The sequence below is a fragment of the Ceratotherium simum genome, chromosome 15 (genome assembly GCF_057802395.1).
Source record: "Ceratotherium simum simum isolate JZ-2026a chromosome 15, ASM5780239v1, whole genome shotgun sequence".
NCBI classification, from domain to species: Eukaryota; Metazoa; Chordata; class Mammalia; order Perissodactyla; family Rhinocerotidae; genus Ceratotherium; species Ceratotherium simum.
Window position 1 is genome coordinate 6,884,748 of NC_141914.1, and position 20,501 is coordinate 6,905,248.

Below are 20,501 nucleotides of genomic sequence, written 5' to 3' on the forward strand. Positions count from 1 at the left end.
CTTCAGAATTGTCCAAGAACCCAAGAACTCTGGGTGTTTATGCAGTCCAGGAGGGCCTGTCATGTATCCAGTGTGTAGAACACTCGGTCACTACACCGTTGGGTCTTGTTTGGCTTCAGTCTCTGCCTCATGCTCTCACTGCTGGACTTGCTGCCCCAGAATCTGGGTCTCCATGCCTCCTGCTGAGGTGTCACCTACAGAGGTGCTGGTGATTCCCAAAGGAAGGTGGCACCACCCAAAGCCAGAGAGCTCCAGTGATGGACTGAGGTCACAGGCTTTTGTTTATAGTCATGGATTCACTCATTATTCCCAAAGCATGCACTCTGAGACAGGGCTACTGCCACATTACAGCAGAATCATCTGGATTTGTCAACTATTTTTGACAAAATGGGGTGATTGAGTGAAAACTTTCTCTCTCTAATTCCAGGGTTTGCGATCACACAGGTGTAGTTATTGTTTAATCTTAGTCACGAGGGAATGTGGAGGCCACATTTTGCTTCAGTTAAAAAATATTCAGGAGGCCGGCCCTGGTGGCTTAGTGGTTGAGTTCCCATGCTCCACTTTGGCGGCCCAGGGTTCACAGGTTCAGATCCCGGACACAGACCGACACACCACACAACAAGCCATGCTGTGGCAGCATCCCACATACAAAATAGAGGAAGATGGGCACAGATGTTAGCTCAGGGCTAATCTTCCTCAGCAAAAAGAGGAGTATTGGCAATGGATGTTAGCGCAGAGCCAGTCTTCCTCATAAACACACAGACAAAAATTCATGGATAGTTTTATGGCACAAAGGTGATCAACACCTTGATCAAAAGCAAGATTTTGATGTGGAAAATAAGAAAAGAAAAGCCTTGGGTCAAAAGGATGCAGATGTAGAGGGAAGCAGGTCCTCAGGGTGTCACAGTCTCTCACTCTGCTCCCCTCATTAAACACATTCCTGAGCTTCAATGTGCATGGAAATTCATTCCTTTATTCAATAAATATTTATTATGCACCTACTATGCACCATGCAATGTTCCAGCAGTGAACAAAGTAAAACAAAGCCCCTGGTCTCAAGAAACTTTCATTCTAATGGAATTGATGAGAATGTATTTGCATCAGATATATATTCTTTTGGAATGAAATTTTTCTGCAAAAAGTCTTGTTTATGCAATGCAAAATGGAAAAAAGATGGCTTTATGAATAAAAAGATCATAAAGAACAGTTTGCCTTTACTTGGTTCCTCTTGCTTTTTGATTATTTATCTGTTCAGTGATTTAAACAGTATGCCAGGCCTAGTTAAAAGTATGTCAGCCTTACTCAAGAGTTTTAGTGACTTAAATCTAACTGAAACTTTTAATTTAAAATCTCATCAATGCTTTCCTTTTTCTAAATCTGTTTTAGATCCTCAGCTGCTATTTCTGTGAGAGAGAACAATGGTACATTTGTCAGCACTTTGAACCTGCTCCTTTATAACGTAAGTTGATGGGTGAAGGATGTTATTTTCTCTCTCACTGTTCCGAGGAGCCATTTATGCGAAAGACTTTTATATAAAAATCTACTGAAAGCCACATTAACTCTGTGATACTTTGGTAACATTTATCTGTCTTTACTGCCATTTTCATATATCCTAGTGATAAACGTATACTAAAAACTCCATTATTTTCTAAAAGTTGATAAATGATATAAATTTATTTTATAAATGTGATTCTGCATAGTTACTTCAAGTGTCTCCTACATTTATATGTATATATTTATTTATATGTGTATGTGTGTGTGTAGTCATAGTCAGGAGCAAGATTTTGGGAATAATATTTTTGTGATAAAGAGATAGGAAAAGTCCAAATGATACTTCTCTTGAAGGTATGCATGGTGATGAATGTGTTAATATTTTCAATCTGGGTTTTGGCTGATGACAATTCTGTCACATCTGAAATAATTTGGGGTGACTACATAGTATTGTTTAAACTTTTGTCATGTTAATATTGACAGTGGCAGCAAAATATGAAAAATACATGGATTTCTATTTGTAATTCTAACATTAATCCCCCAAATGATATTTTCATGTTGATTAAAAATTTTTATTCATACATTTTAAATGCGTGATTTAAATATCAATTTTTCAATCTATCAACCAACATTTTTGTAAATTATGAATCTGATTTTTACATTATTATTCATGTCATCATGGCACTGAGTTATAATTCATGCAACTGATTTAAAAGTCAGTGCTTTATACTTTGAATATAATGAGCTATAAATATTGTAGTAGGACATTTTCCGAAGGCATTTAAAAAAATCATGTTTATAAGTTTGTAGTCTGACACCACAGAGTTCTAAACAACAAATTAAAATATGTTGGAATGAAGATTGCCTTTCTGTCATTTCTAAACTTTCTTCTGCAAGCAGAAGCTGCCAAGCTGACTTGGTTCTACAATATTCAGCAAATATGTGCCAATATTCATTCCCAGTACGGCCAGATATTTATTATTGTTGTGAGCAGTATTTTTAAATTGGAAAGTTTCTATCTGTTGATTTATATGTGTAGGCTCCCAGAGGTAGAATGGAGGTGACTGGTTTGGATTCAGTATTATTTGTCATAATTAAGTGAAACAAAGATGAGAATTCCTGATCTTAAAAAAGTGAAAAATATACCCACATGGCATTTAATGATACCATTATTTTCTGTGAAATTAAACTATTCTGCCAGTGGAAAAGCAGAAAACCAAAATTTAGAAGTGTGGATTTGAGGAGAGCTTTGCTGTTAAGGTCTTTCCTTTGTCACTAGAAATAGTATTGTAATCTTGTTGCTAATTAGACACAATCCTTCAAGGAGTTTCTAGAACCTGAATGCTAAGTAAAAGCCTATAATTTGATGATAACCTTAAAATTTTAATTCTATGGTAAAAAGGTAACAAATTGTTTGATATCAGACTATAAATGAAACAGGCAGTGCCAAAATACTTCTCATTTTTAACCAGTTTGCGGTAAAAGTACTATTAATAGTTGAATTAAAAAATTAAATGGAATTCTAAAAGTTATTTACTAATCATTTATTTAGTACATTTCAACCATTTCGTCACAGTTTTTTATTAATTAACAGACTTTATTATTTTAGAGCCGTTTTAGGTTTATAGAAAAATTGACCTGCAAGTACAGAGCGTTTCCACAGACCTCCTGTGCCTGCACACAGTTTCCTCTATTATTTCTGCCTCATATTACAGGGTATATCTGTTACAATTGATGGACCACTATTGATATATTATTAACTAAAGTCCGTAGTTTGCATTTAGGTTCACTCTTCATGTTGTAGCCTCTATGGGTTTTGACAAATGTGTGTGACATGCGTCCATCGTTCCTGTATCCCACAGAAGAGTTTCACTGCCCCACACTAGTTTTTTAACATGGCTCCATTGCAGTATTTTGCCATGTGACAGGGCATTAAAAAACTAGTAATTTACACTAGAAAGAAAATTTGGTATGCTTTTACTAATTGATTCAAAATCATATTTGTTATTTTTTAGGGACACTAACGTTTAGCAACCCAAATGTAATTTTATTGTAGCTTTTCATATTAACTATTATTTTACAACCATGTCTTCCTATGTCGCATGCAGAGTTTTTGAGTTCGCACCCTTAGGAATGATGGAAAGTTATATTACACACCTACTACTCTTACTCTCAGTTTAGTTATTTGGAGAGGAAAGTTGTACCCAACTTGGATTCAGTGCAATTGTTTTATTTCTATGTGTTCTGGGATTCAGTAAATGTACTCAGGAAAATTTTATTTATGCAAAAAAATGACTTTTATTGACTATGCAGTTTCTATATATGCAAGTTATTTCAAGTTGAACTGTGGCCTTCTTTTGTGTAATACAAAGATACCAGTTTTCTCCTTTGTGGAAATGGAAAGTGAAGACGCCTCTGTGAATTTGAATATCACCTAATTAGTGGGTTCTAAGCAGATACAGAAACAGTAAATCTGAATTAGGGTTATGACAATTAGAATATTTTTTAAAAGTTGAATACAAATTTAAAATAAATATAACTGATTTTAGGGACAATATTGTACTAACAAGAATAAAGGCAACTACACAAAAGGAAATCATAAAATTACCTTTTAGAAGCAATTTTAGGAGGAAAAATTTGATGAGTCATGATTCAACCATGGCTGAGTCATATCATTTGCAAATGACTTAGCAATATAATACTTGTGAGCAAGAGTAAGCATTCTTCTGGACAATATTGATGCAAGTATAGGATGAAAGAGCTGTATAGTTAGTGAAGGGTGGATTATGTGGAGAAATTGGGAAAGGGAGCCAGAAACATAATTCAATAAAGATACTACCTATCCAAAATATTTACAGGAGCTATTATCCTTTATCACAAAAATATAGAAAATAAGTACAGCATATAATCTCTTATTTATCTGGCTTTATTTGGGAATGAAATGTTCCACATAAATGCAACTTTTTCAAAAGTGAAGCATTCAAACTATTACCGTTTTAATTTAAAAAATTCAAAATTTCGTTGCTTTCTTCCCAGCTTTTTTAAACAGAGTATGCACTGTATTTTGCCTTTGCTTAATGACTTTGAGATTTCATGATGAACATTAAAAATTTCCCTTTTCTTGGGCCGGCCTGGTGGCGTAGTCGTTAAGTTCGTGCGCTCTCCTTCAGCAGCCCGAGAAACAAGGGTTCAGATCTCGGGTGCAGACCTATATACCGCTCATTAAATCATGCTGTGGGGGCGACCCACATACAAAATAGAGGAAGACTGGCATGGATGCTAGCTCAGGGTGAATCTTCTTCAAGCGAAAATAGAGGAGGATTGGCAACAGATGTTAGCACAGGGACAAACTTACTCACCAAAAAAAAAAAAAAAAAAATTCCCTTTGCTGCAAAATAGCAATATCTTCAGAATTACTAAATTTGGGGGAAACAATTTTCCTCCATGCTTAATGATTTGACAACTTCATTTTTAGGAAGTTTTTTGCATTTTACAATTTTTTTCTGTTTTTCTTTATTGTCAAATTAAAGCTGTCACTTCTCAATTTCTAATCTGCTTCTTTAATTTACTGTAGATTGGGGAGTAATATAAATAAGCCCTCCAGAATTGGTCTAAAATAAGGGTAAAAAGGTAGAAATGAAGTCCTGAGACACCTTTCTGTAAGTAACCACCAAGGAATTTGGTGCAGAAACGCTATGGCATGCATTTTGGCCAACTCAGAGAACATGTTGGTCTCTTTTATGGTTTTCTATTAAATTTTGGTAATTTCAAATTGGCAGATATGTGATTTTGGGTAAATGAGAGACTATCAAGAGAATAAAGACCTATAACTCCATTGGCCAAGGGCTTAAACTTAAGCAGATATAATTTAAATAAGTGAAGTATTAGCCATTGATATAATTTAAATAAATGGAATATTAAGTTAAATGAAATGAATATTGACAATTGACTACTAAACAAACTAAATATTAACCACTGACTATTAACCATTGAATATAATTTAAATACACTGAACATTAACCACCATATATGGTAAACTATGGAAACAAAAAGATTCACACACGGAAATGAATTTGTTACTTGGGTTTGGTTTAGGAACAGTTCTGCCAAGAAACTAGATGATTACCTGGGTCCTTTTTGGAGTTAGTTCTGTAGATTTGTATTGCTTTGCCCCTTCTTTTTTTTTTTTTTTATATATATGACATTATTAAGTAGGAAATGTGCTGTTGTTGGGAAGGCAATGATGGAGTCATTGTTTATTTTTTCATCATTAGGACTCGACCTACAGTCAGCAGTTAATTATCCCGAGTATAGGATTACCTTTGAAAACCAAAGTATTTGCAGCTGTACAGGCCACTAATCTGGATGGCAGGTATTTTCAAACTCTTATCTTTTGTTGGTTAAAACTTTTCGGCTGCCTAAAGCCTCATGAATCACAAAGTTAGCTCATTCGTTTTTAATTTAAAAAATACTGTTGTTGCCACATCATTTAGGAATGCTAATAAATAGAAATAACAAATTTCAAAGATTAAGGGGTGACACTCATTTTATGTCATTGATTGGAAAATAACAAGTCTTCCCATAAAGAAGGAGGGGGAGTGACTGGAAGAGGGTATGAGGCGATCTTCTGGGATGTTCTGATTTTTCCTCTGAAAGATGATTAATCAGATGCAGTCATTCTTTGAACACTTGTGATTTGTGTACTTTTCTATGTGTATGTTACTAGTCAATAAAAATTTCTTAAAAAACAGAAGAACTTTTCTTATAATGATCTGGACAAAAATTATATAAAAACAATCCCCAGAGACATCTCTGCAAAAAACCAAAATCAATCAAATTTCATGTGATACTTAGAAAATCAGAATGATCAAAATTGAAAGGGAATTCAAAAGCTGAAGATGCAATCTTGCCCTATAAAAAGATCGTAACATGTAAATGGTTTATTTTGGGTTTCTTGTGTACTGTTATTTAAACTTTACATCTTGAAGAGATTAGTATACTCTAGAAATTTGGTTCAACTTTACCTTCTCTCCTTCTGTCTTCATGATATTTCTATTCTTGGATAAACGTGATTCTTTAAAATTGTCTTACTAAATGCAGGATTTTTAAAATTTTTATTGGCAATCACTTCCCATGGACTAGTAATTTTAATAACACCCGAGGCGGGATAAAGTAATGTATAAATCTAGCCACAATCTGGCTCTGTCGGGGAAGGCTGTGTTTTTGCCTCATGGATTTCTTCTACCTAACACAGTGTCTATCGTGGACTCCCATTCCCACCACACTGATTCTGGCATAATTTACAGTGTATAATTTATACACCAAACTCCTTTGCTGTAGGTGACATTATAATATCTTCTGTCATGTGTTGGAGACAGTAAGTTCTAGAAACAAAAGGCTGTTGTTCACAGTGAACACAGAAGCATCTGTGTTGCTCACTTTTGGGGTTTTGTTTCTTTAGACTTTGACTAGTCAGTTGCTTTGTACACAATTTATGTGTGTATTATTAACTTTACCCCACTTGATGTGGAACGGCAAGTTTTTGCAAATTTTCAAACACCCTGAGTTTAGGAGAACATTTTAATAAACAAGAAGCCTCTGCAAATAACTAATAAAAATTATATTCCATGGGGTAAGATGTTTGTCAATATTTATTTCCTTTGGATTAGTAACTAATACCCAAAAGAAGATTCTAACTCCAGATTATTCTTACATCTTTCTGCAGATGGAATGTCTTAATGGATTATTGCTACACGACACCATCAGGGAACCCAAATGATGATATTCGATATGATCTCTTCCTTAGGTAGGTGTCTACGTCTTGTACTGATAGCAAAGATCCAACTGTAGATAATTGAAATGGAACATCTAAGTCAGATAAACAAATTAGAGGGCACTTTTATTGGTTTTAAATTTAAAATTTTACATTTTGAACTTTTAATCCTTATAAAGCTGGAAGTATAAAAGTCGAGAAGAGTTTTCAACATGAAATGCTGATGAGGCTCTTGTTGAATGAGAGTTGCTAGTAAGTTAGGTCCGTCAAAGATGTTTTATTCATGTTTAGGACATTTAGGAATATTTCACTGTCTTAGGAAAAGCATGGCTAGGATATTATCGTCAATAAGAGAAAGGCGGTGGGAGGGTACTATTTATCTGCAGCTTGGCTCTTTCATCATATGTCAAAAGGAGAGTAAAATTAAAGTAATGGTCTAGATAATTTAGACCCCAAAATGCTTTTCTTCATTTATAAGTATTTAATATGAAAGTATAATATAGCCTGCCATTCCTTTTTTATCAGAGCCAATAACTTCAACTTCATTCCCCAATAGACAGTGATAGAGAGAATGTAATCTACATTTGGGGAAAAGGGACATTGATCAAAAAAACATTCAATCATCCCAGCTCCCTTTCAGCATTTTTACCTGACAGCAGACAGACTTGAGAGTCAAACAATGGCTTCTCATCATGCTTATAAAATGCAATTGGCTCAGATCCTGCTGCTCATTGACACATGATGGGAATAATATGATGGGAAACCAAAGGAATATGCTATATTGGCTAATCAAGGTTAAGACGATGTTCAGAGGGCATGGTCAAACTGACACTCTTATGTCCTATTGCTGGAAGTGTTAATTCAGGCAACATTTTTGGGAAAAAATGTCAGTATGCATGCAAAACCTGAAAAGATTTCATATTCTTTGATTACAAATTGGGAAGCATATTCTAAAATATTTATGACTTTCTGGTCTATCAGTGTTATTTAAAATAGTAATACATGGAACAAACTGGATGTTCAGCAATAAGGAAACAGTTAGGTGAATTATGGAGAATGAGTACATTGAGGGCTTGCACAGGCACTACAATCATGTAATGTCATTTATGAAACGGTTGGTTCTATTTTATCTCCTCCCTTTCCCTCCTCTTGATATTTCTATCCTTGGAAATATATGGTTCTTTAAAATTTAAATGTATTAAAATATGAAGTGAAAGGATCAGCATACACAATTGTGTGTACAATGGACCTCATTTATATAATACATATAGAAAAGACTGAAGAAATACATCAAGAGGTTCACAGTAGTTATTTATGCATGATAGGATTGTGGATCATTTTGTTTGGACATTTTTCTCCTTTTCCAAAATTTCTGTAATGCTCACACTGATAATCTGTAATCCCATCATCAGACCTCAAATATGACTATGGTGGTAGCTTAGTTCTGAATCTTTTCAGTTTCTCATTGGAAACTATAGAGAGTAAAAGGAGTAGCTAAAAAAAGTCCCCCAAATGCCATTTTCAGTGAAACCAACAGGAAAAGAAAACCTAGAAATTCCAAAATATGTGTTAGTGTTGATAAAAGCAGTTAAGATCAAGAGAAAATTGTTCAGGGAGAAGCTTACAGGAAGCAGTGTGGGGAGAAGAGGAGCAGGGAAGGAAAGCCAATGATGAGGGTCCCAGGGCACCAGATCCTAGAAACAGTCTGGAGAAATATGTACCTATCAGGAGAGGGCACCACTCTGAGTGGGAGTTGGTAGGGCTGAGCTCCAGCAAGCCACCAGTGCTGGGGGACATGAGGAATGAAGGGATAGAGATTGTCCAGAGCCTCAGAAGTGGCAGATCTCATAAAGTGCCAGCAAAAGTACACCTTCTAACGGTGAAGGATTCACCTGGGAAGACAAGGCCTACCTGTGCTGGAATAGGCTCCTAAGTGAACCTGAGGAACGCAGACAGGGCTGATGGCAGAACCCTTGAGAACAACCTCACGTTCAGAGAGGCAGAGAAAACTCAGCTACACGGTTATGCCAGAAGGTCATTACCATTCCACGCCGCCCTGCAGTCCCCTGAAGGTAGCGGGTCTAGGGAAATCAAACTCTTTCAAATGTGAACGGTGAGCAAATGAAGGCATTTCTTGCAGTGTTCCAATATACTACAAAAAAGATGTGGAAAGTGGCAGAAAAAAATTTAAAGATGAATTAAACTCACTGGGAAAATGTTGCCACGGAACTGATAAGATTTGTAAGTAAACATCCCAACATTAATTAAAAAAAATTAAAAAGTAATCGTAGTTATGAAGATAGAATTATAAAACTCAGGTAAGAAAGGGTAGGACAGTAATAGGTAAGCCTACAGGAACGTGAAGAGGGAACTGGGAGAATTGAAGATGGAATGGAAAAAGAAGTGTACTACAGAAAGGAAGACATAATTAGAAGGTGTTCAGGGGAGAAGAGACAGTGGAAAGTGCAGAATGGGACAGGGAAGACAAAAATCAGAACTGCAAACAAAAAAACAAATATAAAGGAAAAGATAAAAAGGATTAGAGTAGCAAAGATAGACATAAAAGGCAGGTAAAGGGAATCTGATACATGTATAATATGCATGGTTGGAATCCCCCTAAAAGAAACCAAAATGATAGAATAGAAAAAATATTTAAAAATATAATCCAGAAATAATTTCCTAAATTAAAAGAAGATTTACATCAACACAGTGAAAGGATGCCCTGGATAAAATCAGAGCTTTCATCAAGTGAAAACTAGAGAAACCATAAAAAAACATAGACAGAAATCTAATAAGTGAGACTTGAATTCCCCTCTCAGGAAACAGTTCTAGTGGAAGGACAGAGAAGATATAAATGACATAATCAATAGGCTGTATATTGAGAGCTGGCAATTCTAACAATATCAGAAAATAGAAAATCACCATCACTTGGAAGTTTAAAACTCTTAAATAACAAGTTGGATCAGAAATGGAAATATGAACCAACATTTTGCAACAAATAAAAGTAAGCTCTTCAAAAAAAACAAATAAAATAGAGAATCACAAATTGGGGCCAGCCCGGTGGCTCAAGCGGTTAAGTGCAAACATTCTGCTGCAGTGGCCCGGGGCTCGCCAGTTCGGATCCCCGGCGGGCACTGACACACTGCTAGGGAAGCCATGCTGTGGCGGCGTCCCATATAAAGTGGAGGAAGATGGGCACAGATGTCAGCCCAGGGCCAGTCTTCCTCAGTAAAAAAAGAGGAGGATTGGCAGATGTTAGCACAGGGCTGATCTCCTCACACACACACACAAAAATTAGTTTAATCAAAAAGGGATAAATCAAAAATCCATAAAATGCAAAAAAGAAAAAGAGAGCATCCACATGGAAATGAGGAGGGTATGGCCCTACCAGATATTATAGCTAATAAAAATTCTAAAATTATTAAAGGGATATGATATTATGCCAGGCTGGACACATAGACAAAAATTTAGAATACTAAGTCGAAAAATAGACCCAAAACACATGGGAATTTACTATATGATAGAGTGTGATAGCACACAAATCACTGGGATTGACAGAGATTTTTTAAAATAGTGCTGGACAATGGATCACAATAAAAAAAAATAGCACTGGATCTGTACTTCACTCAATACACCGTGATAAACTTTACATGGATCATTAATTTAAATATAAGAACTACAGCTTTAAAAGTGGTGGAAGAAAACATGCAAAATACGTTCAGAACTTTGGGGCAATAAAAATCTGTCTTCAGCCCAAATAGTGGAGCCACAAAATAAAATATTGAAAATTAAACTGCATAAAAATAAAACTTCTGTGTGGGCACAGTCCACACACACAACGTGAGGAATGTCCAGAGCCAAACAACAAAGTCAAACAATTTGCAACTTACTTAACAAGTAAGGAGCACTCTTCCTAACATATCAAGAATTTGTTGGAATCAGAAGAAAAAGGCCAATAACATAATAAAAATTTGGGCAAAGGGCATAAACAATTTTCAGATAAAGAGACACAAATGGTTCTAATATATATGAAGAGATGCACATATTCATTCACACTAAGAAAAAGGCAAATTAAAATTATATGGTGATAATTTATTTTTCCTATCAAATAGAGAACAATCCAAAATTTTATCGGTACACTTTGTTGAGGTAGTTCTGGGGAAAATAAGGATTTTTTCCATACATCACTGGGGAAGTACAGACAGCAGCAACATTTAGAGAGGGCAATGTGGCAAACTCTACCAAGTGATTCTACAGCTATACTGTATAAACACTGCACATGTTCAACATGATGTATTATAAGGCTATTCATTATTACTTTGCAAAAAGCAAAACATTCAAAACAGTGCAAGGGTACATAAATAATGAACTGGTTAAATAAACTCTGGCATGTGTGCACAATGGAATCCTATACAACTATGGAAAAAGAATAAGGAGGCTCTCTAAATATTAATATGGAAAGATCTCTAAGATACCTTGCTAAATTTAAAAAAGGCAAGGTACAAAACAATACAGACAGTGTGCTATTGTTTGTTTAAGAAGTGGGGAACAGGCGCTGGCCCCATGGCTTAGTGGTTAAGTTCAGCATGCTCCTCTTTGTTGGCCCAGGTTTGGTTTCCAGGCATAGACCTACACCACTCATCAGTAGCCATGCTGTGTTGGTGACCCACATACAAAATAGAGGAAGACTGGCCCAGATGTTAGCTCAGGGCGAATCTTCCTCAAGCAAAAAGAGGAAGATTGACCACAGATGTTAGCTTAGGGGGAATCTTCCTCAGCAAAAAAAAAAAAAAGAAAGAAAAAAAAGGGAATGGGGGAACAAGAAGAATCTATTGCTTCTGCTTCTATTTGCCTATGCCCTGCAAGGATGCAGTAATGTGAGCTCACCTCCGGCAGGTGTGTACGTGGACATGGATGGTATGGACAAGGGCAAAGAGGGGACAGAGACTTTTCACTACACGTGTTTTATACTGTTTGGGCTTTTGAACCATATGACAGTATAATCCCTCTAAAATCTGACAGTAATATTATAATCAGAAACTGACATGTTTAAATTTTGTGATCTAGGTCACTCTTGTCATATTTGTTGAGTTAGCTTATTCTCTTATTAAATATCTGTAACATGGCATAATTTTGATAGCTCTTAATGTAACAAGGGTACTCTTAATACTGCAGAAATTAATTTACAAGTCACAGTGGGTTGTACTTTCCAGTAATATCCTGTTTTCACATTCCCTAACACGTAGCTGTGACAAAGATCCTCAGACCACCGTCATTGAAAACGGCAGAAGCCAGCAGGGCCGGTTTTCCTTTGAAGTGTTCCGATTCGTGAAACACAAGAATCAGAAAATGTCCACCGTCTTCCTGCACTGCGTTACCAAGCTCTGCAGAGCTGATGATTGCCCCTTCCTTATGCCAGTATGTTTTTAGCAAGTTTATTCTAAATTGTTGAATTGATCTAAGCTGAAACGTTATCAAGTGCTAGGAACTCATTTCTATATAGAAAGTGGATATGGGTCAGGTCAGACAGTTTGAAATAGGACTTTTTCATTCATCCAGTAAAAACCTATTGAATGCCTACTTTGTGCCAAACATTATCCTGGGGATATAGACATGCGTGCATGAATTCTGAATTCAGTTAGCTTATCCTTTAGGAGCATGAGATAGTGAGGGAAGAAAACAAGACAAAAATGTTGTGGTGCAAAGGCAGACATATATGAGTTGCGGTAAGAGGCATTATTCATCACTGTGCAAGAGACGGAGCAGGAGAGGCTGGCAGGTTGGTGGACGAGATGAAATTCCAGCTGTGACCTTAAAGACGGATAAACCCCAAAGGGATAAAAATCAAGAATGTGAGAGACACGCCTTGCCAAGAAATGGTTAAAGACACATAAAACAGTCGCACCAGGGACCTCTCAGTCCTTCAGCAAGCCTATGGGGCAGAGTAGAGGATGATGGGAAAACCTGGGGAGGCAACAGGGCTGGCACTAGAAGAAATTGGGGCCTGACGGCTCTGGAATCCCTTGGATTAAAAATTAAAAACTTTAAAAGGTGCAGATCTGAATTGCACACAGCCATCACTAAAATATAGACTCATTTACCAGTGAATAAAAACAATTCTATTTCTGACATACCTCCTAGGGTCACATCAATATTAGCCTGAGAAAAATGCAGGCGCGCTTTTTGATTTGAAATACCTTTGATTTGTATTTATGCTCAAATCCATGCATTTCTTCACCACCATTGATTACTTCAGTCTCAACTAGCTCCATCAGAGGGGGTTAAATGGAGAGAGTCCACGTTACCTTGCTCTGTGCTGACCATTTCAGAGAACAATTTATTAAAGGCTTGAGAGAAATAGAAGGAGAAAAATTTGATAAACACAGCTCTTTTTTCAGGAGAGCCATGAGCTATGTGAATTAATGAGGCAATTCACAACGACAATGGGAGGAAATACATGTGGCCAAAGCCAGGATAAGAAACACTGTAGCGGTTGTATGCAAAGTAATCAAATAAACGCACAGAAGTGAGCAAAATTAAACGTGGTATCTCTTCCAAAAGAATCTGCTTGCCAAATGGCCATAAAGAAACAATTTCGCGCCGGTGTGGAATTTCACTTGTTTTCATTAACACCTCAGACTTGCGGCCACCGAGAAAGGAGAGATGCTGGGCGGAGGACCACTTGGAGCCGCCAGAGCACTTCCGGAAACGCCGTCCTCTCTGCCGGGCCCATCATCACGCGGAGCGGTAGGCGCGCGCGCCCTTCTGTGTGTAGTGACAGGCGGTTCCAAAGAGCTCCTTCCTAGTCTTCTAGGGAGAGCTCCGAGTTTCCTCAACAGCACGAATTAACTGTGAGACAAGATAAACTGCTAAGCAGTTTTAATTTCACTGTAGTTTCCTGTTTACTCAACTTGCACACAAAGGGCAATAGCAGTATTGTCTGGACCACACTTCTCTTTACACACGTGCACACAAAGTTGACCGTGCTGGACATGTTTCCCTGCCCTGCTCCTGGAACTGCATCCGCTGGCGGCCTTTCCCTCTGGGTTCTGGGTGGGCTTGACCAATAGGTGGCGTCATCCGAGGATGGGGGTGACGTCCACACAGCTCCCGCCAGACAACTCTCTCGCTAGAACTACGCTCTCAGAGTTCTGGAAACCCTCCGTTAACCCATAGCCTAGGTAACTTGGCTTTCTCTTGTGATTCCCTACATCTTTATAAATAGTCCTATTAAACTCTCCTTAAATCGCCCAGTTTGAGTACCATTTGTTTCCTCTGAGGATCCTGAATATCATACCCCATCCAGTGCACTCATCCACGCTCACGAATCTAATGGACACAACTGTTTATCCACATATATTCTCATTTATACACATATTTGTGCATGCGTGTACATACACATATTCTCCAAAGGGCTATTGCTTCACATCAGCGTGATCCCGGAGACTTCCAGAATGAGGTGGATAAAACACACATGCAGTGTAAACAACACAAACCTAAGTCAGAAAAACTGGTTCTAGTTCCAACTTTTGTTCAAACAAGCTATGTGACTTGGGATTTTACTTTACTTCTCTGGACAAATAATTCTTCATTTTAAAAATGAGGGGTTTGAAAAAGTAGACTTTAAGATTCTTTCTAACTCTATAGTTCTAAATTTCTCTTAACAAAAGCCGAATTCTAGTTTGGATTATATTCTAATAATTTTCTCTCTTATTTTATATTAGCCGTAAGGCTATTATTATGTTTCAGTTAGATTATCTTTACCTTTTCTCCTACGCCTTCTCTCCCATACTGAAAAGAAAGTTTTGCCCGAAATTAGTAATTAAGCAAAAAGTGGTTTGGTCTGAAATACCCAGAAAATTGCTTTAATTATTCATTCCTTTGCGTAGACATAGAATTATTTAAAAACAAATTAATAGGTCTTTTAAATAATTCTGAAATTTGTTAAATATGAAATTTCAAACTTAGTCTATATTCCCTGAAGGCTTGGTTTGTATTTCGAATGGTTTGAAAACGACTGGTTTGTGGTTTGTGAAAGGCCCGTTCTTATCTCTATCTAGCTGTCAGAAATAGCTCCTTGAATTACACTGCATGGAAACTCAGCTCTTGTTGCTAATAATCAGGAATGCTTTTGGGGAGGCACAATCAAAAATATTTTTATTTCTATGGGTCATATCTGGAGTCAGTTTGCTGTAAGAAAAGCACCTTGAAAGCGACATCTCTCTGTCCATGTTGAGTAGATGGCTTTTCCTCCTTATTAACCTCCTTGCTTCCTTCGTACCCGGACCAAATCAAATTTAAATATGACAAATTTTAAATAACTTGATAGTGTAAGATAATTTTTAAACAGACAAAAATTACTAAGACCCCCAAATTTACTTTCCATTGTGTTGTCTTGGTTAATGGTCTGTCTCTACCTTTGAACTTGAAGATCCCTGAGGGCAAAGACCGTGGCTTTCTCTATTGTATTTCCTGTTCCTGGAAGACCCCAAAATCCTGGTAAAGATTACCAAGTAGAAGTTTCTACTTCTACCATAGCTAACCAGCTATCCGGGTTTGTAGGTTTCACTCACACCATATCCAGTCGCCCAAGATATCTGTGCTAAAACCTCAGAGAGCTAATGCCTTTGCTAACAATGCCTCTGAAGTTATGCCTGGCTTTCTTCCTTTCCAAGTTTGATTTGTTTCCACCTCAAGGATGGCATTTATCCCCCAACACACTAGGGTTGTCTCTTAGTGACCTCAGTCTCTTTACCAGCAAAGCTCCCAAGGATCATGTTCAACCCTTCCAGATCCCCTTCATTCCTTTCTCATTGTCTGTAGATTTTCTAAATAATTTTGATAAATAGCCATAAGATGCTATTTTTGTCTCATTTTTGGTTGATTATAGTGGCTTCACGTTGTAGAGGACCATCTATAACAATGTTGATGTTATAATACCGTAATATCCATGCAAAAATTTTATTTTAAATTCCACATAAGCACAGAACTCAGAAATCAAGCCATATCCATCCACAGGCAAATCCTACATAAACTAATGCCCAGCTTAATGACCAGGGCTGCCTTCTTTCCCTAGTTTCACTTTATTTTTGCCTTGGGTCAACTAGAATTTCTCTCTCCAGGTCCTGTGGCCGATTTTATATAGACAAGTTCAATTTCAGGCTCGATTTGCTTTCTTCAAAGCTCTCTGATCCTTGGAATTTTTGCTCTGTTTACTCATTGACTCACTCCTTTCCCCTGGACATCTGGCTTACGTCGTTTAATAAGTCGTTAAAGCTCAGAACTTCTGTTTGTTTTTTTTAATGAAATCAAATACATTCTGGTTATTTTAACACAACATTGTTAATTCTCTTGATAGTTGATTTAGGAAAATATTCACAGCCTCAAAATTCAAAATCCTCAAAATTCCTGAAATGTTCTTATTTTAAGCACCGAAATGGTAAAACTTTTTGGTAGGGAAATGCTTATCATGGGGTACAGTTCTGTAAATTCAAAGGTACAATCACTGGAAAACAATAGTACCTAATTGTTTTTTTACATAAATTCCAACGGAGAAGTCCAAACCAAACTCTTGTTCAACTAGTGTCATTGGGTTTTATAGGTAGTTAATTCATTTGAACGTATTTATTTAGTCACTGCATGGGGCAGACACTCTGCTAGGAGCTGGAAATACAATGGAGAAAGCCACAGTCTTTGCCCTCAGGGTTCTTCTAGTTCAAAGGTAGAGAGAGACCATTAACCAACATAGCAATGTGGAAAGTTATAAGTTTGGAGGTTCTGAACTTGAAATATGTCGTCCATTTTACTGTGGTTGTGCTAAGAAAGGAAAATGTTCATTCTGAATATATCTTTGCTCTGATGTTCATTTTTTCCATTTATTTCAACTACTTACATGAGAGAAAAGCAGAGAATGACAGTTTATCTGCCACTTCTGGCTTTCCAACAGCTGTGGTCTTGCTGCCATCACTTTCCTCCTGTGAGTCCTCAGCTAGCTATGTTTTTTGAAACGCCCACCAAGTTTAGTATTCCAATCTGTTCTAATTCCAGAAGGTTCCTTTTAGCATATATGTGTATGTTAAGACCAAGTGATGGTGAGAGAAAAACAGAAGTGTGTGGTGACAAAAAATCTGGAAAATGCCTGCCTCCCCTTTCTGGGCTAGACAGTGCACTGATTTTTTTTTTTTTTTTTATTGCAATGATACTAAAATTGTGGGATACCAGAAACAACCACCCTATAAAGTGCTTCTTTCTGCCTTTATCCACTATCAAATACAATTCCAAACACTATTCAAATATGACATGCTTTGATTTCAGCCATCTCCCAAAGGTAGGATGCTTTCAGCTTTTCCGAGTCCTGAAACCTGGAGCTGATTTGGCTCATGTGGCCTTTTTTGTCCCCGCACGGAGGTTTTGTCCACAGCCAAGTCCTCGAGGGTGACACCTGGGATACTGTTCTTACAGAAGTGTTGGCAATAATGTGGGATGGGAGGGGCTATTCTGACTTCTTTTGTTAACCTCAGGATGCAGAAAATAGTGGGAGCATCCAGTCTTAGCACTTTTGCCAAATTGGGACACATAGGAGGAAGGAGCTTTCTATTCTTGAATAGAAATGTTTTTTTAAAGCAAATAAATGTGATTTAAAAAAAGAATTTTAGAACATTATGTATTCTCCCCCATGTTCTAGTGAGGCAGTTTGTCTTGGAGAAGGGGCATGCAGATCTTCTGCATGAATTGATCATGGTCCATTCTTTCCTTCTATTTCCATGAGAAGGAAGTGTCTTTATAAGATGGTGTTGGTTGGAGGTTAGGGTTTTCCTAACATTTCCTAAAATTTCCTAACATTTTCCTAAAATGTGTGCTGCTTTAATTTTTTGTCCTACAGCAATGCACTGCACCATTCTAAAGAATCCTGTGAATGAGTGCTCTCTTAATTTTGGGCATTGTACTTCAGGATCAAACAGCGGAGTCTTTGCCAAGACTCATAGGTCTGAAAAGAAATGGTGTCAGACGGTTTATAAATGTCTCACCTGGTTCTCCCATCAATTGTTTCAAATACTAATCCTGCAGTTTTGTAGCTTGAGATAACCTTCTCTATAACTAAAAATATTTTCCATACTTGGCTAGTTTATATTATTTTATAAAAAGGATTCTGAAACTGAGCTTTTATTTAAACGTGTTTACTTTATCATGGAGGCTGTGGCAGATGGAAGTTTCTTCATCTGTAAAATGGGAGTAGCAATAGTATCAAACCATATGGCTGTGATGAGAATTAAATGTGATAACACATGAAACAGCACTTTGTAAATTGTATAGCATTACACATATATTAATTGTAATAATATTTATACTCTAAAATCAAACAGTCAACTGCACACATTTTATGGTTCAAATAACAAACATATACACACCCACATACTTAAACACAAATGTGAAATCCACTCATCATACAAGCTCAGGGGTTAATTGCTCCATGATTACAAAATGGGTAACAAAAATTGGGAAACCCAGTGAATGTGTTCATGGCATCTGGGATGATGTTTGCCGGGGGAAAGTGAAAAATCAACAGCGTCGATCTTTTACTGAACAGATGCAAATAACACCACGGCTCGAGCTCAGGGGTCATGCTTTCCTTTCATTTAGTTATTAAGTGTGAATTTATCTTCTTGGAACTTAAAATAATGTTTTTGCAGATTATGATGGGCAAATTGGCAACACTTCAAATAGAACGGCGCTAAATAATGAATATTTCTCTATAACAGAATAACAAATGGCAGGTTATAGGGCTATAAAAAATGTAATAGCTGTTAACAATTACTGTCCCCACTAACCCAACTAAAGAGATAATGATGAAGTGAGGTTGGCAGGGAAGAATACAGCACACTGTATTTTGCGATCATATTTGTGTGCCCAGGGTGGTGGTGGGGTGTGGGCTTGGGGAATGGTTAGATGATGAAATCTCAGGCATGGGGAACAGAAGATGGGAAGCAGAATAGTTTAGGAGGATTTTCATTGTTGCCTTCCCCATGCAGCCAGTGGGTGCAGGTGAGGGGACCTGTAGGTCAAAAGTAATTCTAGAATCATAATAAACAAAGGTCAATATTTGGAGACTGAATATTGCTTTTTTTTCTCCTTTTTTCCCCCAGATGAGACTCCAACCAACAATTCACAGCTTGGTAAGATAATTAACATATATTGAAAATAAAAGTATGATTTTTAAAAATTTTAAGTATTTTTTGGTGATCAGTTGCAAAACTATAATCAACTAAATATAATGAGCTCTGGTTTTACAAGTTTGTTACATGTTAAACAGCAGTTCACTGAAGATTTCTGAACTCATATGTGACCTGTTGGTCAACTTTTATAGCATTTCCTAGATTCTTGGGTGGGGAGGGGCTGCCCAGGGGATTCCAGGCCACTAGAGCATAAACCCTCTGGTTATTGGATTGAATTATAGTCAAACAGACAGCAGCACTATCCAGTGTCACGCTGTTGCTCTACGAGACACTGAGGACAGGTGTTTTGCAGGTGTGAGTTGGGATAAGGTGAGGTCCATCTGATGTTGGGCCTTCCCACTGTGTGTGTCTATTTCCTGCAGGTTCTGCAAGTGCACCTCCCTTCCAGCTGAACGCCATCACCAGCGCACTGATATCAGGACTGGTCATTCTGGGAGCCACGAGCTTTTCCCTTCTCCTGTGCTCACTGGCCCTTCTGCACAGGAAGGCACCCACCAGTTTGGTGTTGAATGGCATAAGAAACCCAGTCTTTGACTGACTGTGACAAGTCCCTGCTCTCTGGGGAAGGCTTCCCTGACTATACCACCTGTGACAGCAGTCAGTGTCCCGTCTGAATTGAACGCCAGGCAGCATTTGCTATTTGTAGGTTTGATAGAGTTCACCATGTAGCTCGTCAGCGTGATGATAGTGAAAGAATTTTGAAAATATTGCTCTTGTCACTTGTGTATGTGGTCAGCCCTATTTGTATGGCACCAGTGGGGATACTGACAACAAGCAAACAATATTCAGGATGTAGATCTTACAAGATCAGTTATATTTCATTTTATTTCAATTTGTTTTTGATTATTGGTTATAGAGATAAAGAGTGAGCATAGAAAAAAATGAATTTGTTGCATTTTTTCCCCCTAAGCATTAAAACCCAATGCGATGGCATTTAGATTTGCATATGTGGTCCTAAAATGAAAGTTGCTTTTTGTTTTATTCTAGCTTGGGGATATGTTTTA

At 37.3% G+C, this 20,501-nt stretch overlaps 1 protein-coding gene across 2 annotated transcripts in view; it reads left to right on the top strand.

The window, feature by feature from the left end:
- ZPLD1 (zona pellucida like domain containing 1) overlaps positions 1-20,035 on the top strand; it is a 41,140-nt gene extending 21,105 nt beyond the window's left edge. For both annotated transcript variants that reach the window (XM_087439419.1, XM_004439968.2), the window contains 7 exons: positions 1,387-1,459; positions 5,766-5,863; positions 7,217-7,297; positions 12,511-12,682; positions 13,903-14,011; positions 19,408-19,437; positions 19,860-20,035. In XM_087439419.1, the coding sequence (XP_087295545.1) occupies positions 1,387-1,459; positions 5,766-5,863; positions 7,217-7,297; positions 12,511-12,682; positions 13,903-14,011; positions 19,408-19,437; positions 19,860-20,035 (739 nt within the window). The remainder of the gene's footprint in view (positions 1-1,386; positions 1,460-5,765; positions 5,864-7,216; positions 7,298-12,510; positions 12,683-13,902; positions 14,012-19,407; positions 19,438-19,859) is intronic.
- Positions 20,036-20,501: the final 466 nt, after the last annotated feature.